Here is a 6,388-nt window from a genome sequence, read left to right as displayed (position 1 = left end):
CGGTCACCACCGGCACCGGCAACGGCGGCACGCCCAATGGAGCTACAAACGTCCTCCTCCCTCCTGGCCGTCGCTAATGTTTGCTAGTTGACCCCGCTGTACATTGCAATAGTGTAATATAAATCAGCCAAAGCAGCAAGAAAGAACTCGAGCACACGCATTGAGCCATGCGATGCAGCGAGAACTCGTAGATACTGTCGTCCAAAACAGGGGCAGGGGAGGAGAAAGTCCAAAAGCAGCAACAGCAAAACGGAATGGCGGGGGGAGAGAGGAAGCAGACCAGCGGCCAAAGAGTCGCTCTCCGTGCCGCGCACGGCGCGTAGTAAGGGCATCTCCAGCCGAGTCTCCAGGAACGCCTCCCAGACCATTTTTTTGACACCGGCGCTTAAAAATCGTCCCAGCCACGCCCCCAAGATCCTATTTTTCGCCGGATTTGATAAAAAATACAGCCGGCGCTTTCAGGGCGAATCCAGACCACCGGGGGGCTGTTGGGGGCGGAGAGAGAAGATTTTGCATGTCATTGGCCCACCGTCAGCCTTCCACTCGGCTCTGTATACTTTTTCTCCCAGGCCCCACCCACGTGCTCTCTCCCACGCCGCCCTCCCCAACCTCTCTCTCGCGGCCCGCCCCAACCTCTCTCCCTACCTCGTTGCGACCCTCCTCAACCTCTCTCCCTCCCTCGCCGCGGCCCTTCCCATCCTCTCTCCCTCCCTCGCCGGCAACCGCCTCTCCGGCCCCCTCCCCGCCAGGCTCCACCGTGCCACTCCGGCTGGATCCCGCGGGCACTCCCGCTGCTGGTCCCGGCCGCCTCCTTGCCGCGCGCCGGCCTCTGCTCACCGCGCGCCGCGCGCTGCCGCCTTGCTCGTCGCGCGCCGGCCCGGGCGTGCCGGAGCTGCCGCAGGGCGAGCTCGAGGAGGCCGCTGGCCGGAGCCGCCATACAGCGAGCTCGAGGAGGCCACTGGCCGGAGCTGGCGAGGCGGGGGCGCGGCCGGAGCGCGCGTGGGCGGGGCGGAGGAGGAGCGTGCGTGGCCGGGCGAGGAGTAGCCGCCGAAGAGGCTGCGCGCGTGGCCGTGGCACGCGGAGCTCCCCCGCGAGGTCCGCCGGTAGGCGTAGAACGACGGGCTGGGCACGTACTGCTGCGCCGTCGTCGAGTCCCTGGACGGCGAGTCCGGCATCGTCGTGTAGCTCCGGCTGTTCTGCTCTTCTCGTCATCAATGTACCTCTCCTCCACCCACCGATCCAGCCAGTTCCTCCAGCTATTCTACTCCGGCGTGGGCGTGTTGTTGGCGGACGACACGGCGTGGGCGCGGCCGGAGCGGCGCGGACGTGGACTGGGCAGGTGTGTGGGTGGGGCGACGACTGGAACAAATCTCACCCCTAAAGAAAAAATTCACGGAGGCCTCCCTAGAAGGCCGAAAAAACGCCTACTGGGGGGCACAACGGGGGCATCTCCAGCCGTTCGGCCTCCCAGGGCGCCTAAATAGAGCGGCCTGGGGGCGTGCCGGCGCTAGTTCGGCCCCTGGGGGCGACCTAGCTCCCAGTCACGCCCCCAAGCGCCGGCCCCAGGATGCGGGAAATTTAAAACTTGGTCGTTCCCGCCCTCAAAAGACGCCACAAATCCGGCGATCGGACGTAGTCTGGCGTTACAAAAAACAGAGCGTCGCACGCCGCAAGTTCGCGTGCATGATTCACTCGGCGGGGTCGGCTCCAAGCGTTGGCGGAGTCGGCGTGTTCGGGCTCGGCGGTGTCGGAGCTGCTTCGGTGCTGGGCTGTGTCGGCGCGGTTTCGGCACTGCTGGGCGGCGACGTAGAGGCGTCGTTCGGGCTTGGCGTCCGTGTGGTCGTGGGCGCGGGAGCTTGCGTCGTCGGCGTTGCCGTCCGCATCTGATTCAGGATGAGGCCGCGCTCCGCCATGTACCACGCCCTGAGCTCCTCGTCGTCGCTCTGGAGCATGTCCGCCCCGCCCATCAGAAAAGCCATGTCGGTGTTTCTCTTCTTCGCGGCGACGTTCGTCCGGAGCAGGTCGAGCTTGATGGCGCTGTTCTTCATCAGCGACGACCATCGCGCCTCGGTCTTCTCTTCACGTAGGACGGCCCGGGCCTGGGCGTCGGCGAGGCAATGCTCGATGGACTCCTGCACTCGCGCGGTTGCCACGTCGGCGTTTTTCCCCTTCTTTGCCAATTTGTGGCCGTCCGGCCGCCCCTCACTCGCGCCCGGAGTCGTCGCGTCCGGCTTGTATGTCTCCTTGGCCTTGTCGAGGGCACGTCGGACTTCCGCCCACTTCTCGCACTTGTCAATGCGCTTGTAGGCGTTGAGGTGCTTGAAGTCGGCGTCTTGGTTGTCGCCCCGATACATGGCGAACATACGCAGCAGCTGCGCGGAGGAACAAACAGTTGGCGGGCGGCGGGCGTAGCCGACGAAGATATGCGGGCGAACAGCGTGCGTAGCTGATCCTCAACGCTGGCGCCGCTCTCCGGGCGAGCCGCGACCTCCTCGACGATTCCATGCCATTTGTTGCATGCCAACTGGATACGCCCCCAATGGTTCGCCATCGCCTTGGAGCCGCGCTGCATGTAGACGCCTTTGAAGTACGGGTCGACGAGCTTCCGCTCGTCGAACTCGGCCTTGATGCAGTCCCAGTACGTCTCCAAGCTCTGGTTCGCGCCGGTGGTCGGGTCGAGGCAGACGACTTTCCATGCTTCGGCGAGGCATTCCTCCTCCTTGGACGTCCACTTGATGCGCGGTTCGCCTGACCTAGCCGCCCGCTTCTTCTTCTGGCGCCCCTTCATCGGAACAGGAGCCGGCTCCTCCTCCTCCTCCTCCTCCTCCTCGGGTTCCTGTGCTTCGTGCGCGTCCTCACCGTAGACGTAGCCGAGCTCGACCTCCATGTCGCCGTTGAGATCCACTACCTCGTCCTGGGTGGCAAACCCGGGAGACGCGGCGGCCGCGGTCGATCCTGTCGCGATGATGTTGTCCATGTCGGCTCCTGTGTCGTCGGCGTCGCCGAGGTGCGAGAAGGGCAGCGGACCACGTCGGAGATGGGGCGTCGGTGTGGACGCGTAGGCGGCGGACGGCGAGTAGTTGTATGGAGGGTACTGCACGCCGACGAAGGCGGGCGAGGGTGTGCGCGTCGCGGGGTGGCCATGGGGGAAGGTCACGTTTGGGTTGAACCCCCCGTGCGCGTCGCCGTCGGCGTAGCCGGGCGACGACGATCCCCATGGAGAGCCGACGCCTTGCTGTCCCCAGGGCGCGTACTGGGCGTGGCTGACGGCGGATGGATTCATCATCCCTGCGTGGTCGACCGATGAGGAAGACGCCGCCGCACGCGCCGCGTTGTCGCGGGCCTTCTTGGCAATGGCCCTGTTCCGCCGGTCGGTGGTGACTGCGTCGCGTCGCTGAACTTCCACCCTCCACTCGGCGCTCGACATGCCCGGTGGCTTCGATGGCGGCGCCATCGGCTTCCTCTGCTTCGGCTGGGCCACGGTGCCAGTCGTGGTTGCCGCCGCGCGCGGCATGGCGTACTTCTTCGGCGGCATGGCGGCGACTGGAAGGCGAGCTGGAGGGGGTTTGGCGGGAGAAAGGGAGAGAATGGCGGGAGGAAGGCGAGCGAGCGGGAGAGATGCGAGGGAAAAGCGTCAAGAAACGGCGGGAAAAGGCCCTCGGGTTGCCGCCAGGGCGGGCCCACGCGCCTTTTTCGCTTGCGCCGGCTCCCCAAGCGTCCCCCAGGGCGCCGGGTTCGGCCTGGGTCCGCCGGCACCAGTTTTTGCCCGAGCTAGCGAAAAACGGGCTTCTGAAGGCGCGACTGGGCTTTTTTTTTACGCCGGCGTGACAAAATCGCTTGAGAAGGGCCTGTTGAGGACGCGGCTGGAGATACCCTAATAAGCAGCCTAGGATCTCGCGCCGCTCGCTGCCCACGCGCACCCACGTGCGTGGCAGGTGCAGTGCAAGAGGCATACGTTTCGACCGGCCAGAGAGTCACTGTGCTACGTCCGTCCCATATCGGGCATGCCCTCGGGTCACTAAACGACAGGCCTTTCACCAAAGAGGCCGCCCACCTTTGCAGGGCGGGCGAAGGCGGTGGGTGCCCCTTGGGCTGTGCCGGGGGTCAAGCAGCTACTCCTCGTTGAAGTATTAGACTGGACTGGACAGGTACTGATGAATGCACGCGGAGAGAGAAGCAAGCAAGGGTGAAAAAACCGCGGGAATCTTTGGCATGTTCTACAATGTTCTGGGCCGGCCAGTCATACTATACAACACGACAGAAGAGCCTCGAAAAAGCAAGAAGGCCACGTCCGGGGTCCGGCAACACGCCTGATCGGCCTGCATGCGTCGCCACCTGCGCAGCGCGGACCGACGGAACGCCGGAGCCCATGGCGCGGACGTGCTTTGCATCCTAGGCAGGGCCCGTGCGGCGGTGGCCGGAGCGGTGGGATGTCATCCGGTTCATCTGCCAGCGCGCCGGACTCGATCCCCGGCATTACTTCAAAGTCTGCTTGCCCATTTAAGCTGGCACCCAAGACGACGACGGCCACCACACCGCACTGCGCCTCTCTCCACCTTCCTCCCGGCGCCTCCCACCTAGCACGCACGCTCTACAATATGAGATCTGCCCCAGCTTTTCTTCTTCTTTTGCTGCAATTGATTGTAATCCCGGACTGCATCTAGATAGATCAGCAAGTTCAGGAACCAATGGCGGCAAACGATGCAAGAGAACACGACCTCGATGATTCTCCAAGAAATCAAGGCAAAGACATGAACGAACCGAGGCAAAACGAAAGTAGGCAAGAGCAGAGCAGATGGAAATGGGAGGAGGAAGGTGACAAAAAGCAAGGCAAGGCGGCAAGAAAACCATCAACAACAGGGAGGAGAAGATATTTTTCTTACCACTCAGTCGGCGACGCCTGGAGGCATGCAGTGTGTGCGCAGCGCAGGTTCCCGGAGGACCGGAGTGGAGGCGCGCGTCGCCATTTGGCTGCCTCCCGGCCGCAGCCTCAAGCAGAGAGAGAGAGAGAGAGGGGGGCAGGCCTTGGCGTTTTCCGCCGCATTTTATAGCTCGGAGTGGGGTAGTACCACGTCGCGGCACGGCCGGGAGGAAAGCAAACGCGGGCCGGCGTGTCGACCCACCATTGGCCAGCGGCCCCTGACGCCTCTCCACAGCGCCGTATGCAGGCACGCGAGGTACGCCGGGTTGGGAGTTTGTCGCTGGGGCACGCGGCGGCTCGTGGGATGCTCCGTGCAATGCATCGAGTAGCTGCTAGTGGGGCTAGTGGCGTGTTTTGACCCTTTTCCAAAATTTGATGGAGATCTGATCCTGCCTTGCAAAAAATTTGTGATCTGACCATTTTCTTTATCGCGAGAGGCCTGACGATAGGGTTGCATGTTCTACCGTAAAATTTTCCTAAGTATGAAACACAGTGCATGCTCGCAACTACCGTCAGGCACCTTGGTGATAGGTTGTACAGGCTACCGTCAACCTGTTTGGCGGTAGGGTGTTTTTTACCGCCAAGGTCCCTGGCGGTAGGCTGTTACACCCTATTATCATGGACCCTAGTGGTAGCAAAAGGGTTAAATCCTGAAATTTTACAAACTACAATCAGATCTCGATTAACTTTTAGAAAATGACCAAAACACCAAATTTTGCCTCCTGCGTCCAGCGGGCAGCATGGGCTTCATGTGAAATCTCGGAGACAGAGATGATTTGTGTGAGTCGTTGGTCCAGCCGAAGTTTTGTCCGTATGCAAAACTGCCCTTGCCATATTTGTGACGAAAGGGGTTTCCACGCGTAAGCGGAGTTATTAGCTCGAGCTCAAATGAGCCCGGTGAACAGTAAAATCCGATTTAAAAAATCAATTTTTTTTATGAAAACATTGAAAAAAGTTTTACGTGCTCACAAGATTTCATCTTGAAATCACATTCATGAAAGTCGTGGCAAACAAAACAAAATTGATGCTCCAATTCGAAAGCATTTTGGGGTGCCGATTTGTTTTGTTTTTACCACGACTTTCACAAATATCTTTTCAAGATGAAACTTTATGGGCACGTAAAACTTTTGTCAATGTTTGCGCCCAAAAAGAAATTTCAGATTTTTTTAAAATGTTTTTCATATTTTTTTTTCTGATTTCAGTGTTCATCCCGAGCTCAAATGAGCTTGGGAGTAGAAGATGAATTTTGTTTCCCCGCCCCATTTTATTAAAAAGGGGGCAACAAAGCATCCAAACCAAACTGTACCACATATTGTAGATATTAGAAACAGAGCTTGGAACAGGAAAACTAAAAAATTCTAGCCGTCACCTCCCAAATAGCTTGAGCAAAAATGCATTCAAACATGAGATGAAAAACAGATTCAAGCTCGTGGCAATATAAGCATGTACGGTCTTCCACATGTTGGC

At 60.0% G+C, this 6,388-nt stretch overlaps 1 protein-coding gene across 3 annotated transcripts; it reads right to left on the bottom strand.

Moving 5' to 3' along the window:
* Window positions 1-1,057: 1,057 nt before the first annotated feature.
* On the bottom strand, window positions 1,058-5,350 carry LOC125545785 (uncharacterized). 3 transcript variants are annotated; one of them, XM_048709819.2, is made up of 2 exons: window positions 4,884-5,350; window positions 1,058-4,660 (listed from the first exon to the last, which is right to left on the bottom strand). In XM_048709819.2, exon 2 carries the CDS (start codon window positions 3,533-3,535, stop codon window positions 2,048-2,050), a length of 1,488 nt encoding a protein of 495 aa, XP_048565776.2. In that variant the 5' UTR covers window positions 3,536-4,660; window positions 4,884-5,350; the 3' UTR covers window positions 1,058-2,047. The 3 variants fall into 3 exon arrangements, with proteins under 3 accessions (XP_048565776.2, XP_087369946.1, XP_048565777.2); XM_087513820.1 differs by having other exon boundaries at window positions 1,058-4,654; XM_048709820.2 differs by having other exon boundaries at window positions 1,058-4,577.
* Between the last annotated feature and the right edge of the window lie 1,038 nt (window positions 5,351-6,388).

This window comes from Triticum urartu, chromosome 3A (assembly GCF_056163025.1).
Source record: "Triticum urartu cultivar PI428250 chromosome 3A, HENAU_Tu73, whole genome shotgun sequence".
NCBI classification, from domain to species: domain Eukaryota; kingdom Viridiplantae; phylum Streptophyta; class Magnoliopsida; order Poales; family Poaceae; genus Triticum; species Triticum urartu.
The sequence above is the reverse complement of the archived record's forward strand: the minus strand, read 5'-3'. Positions and strand labels throughout refer to the sequence as shown.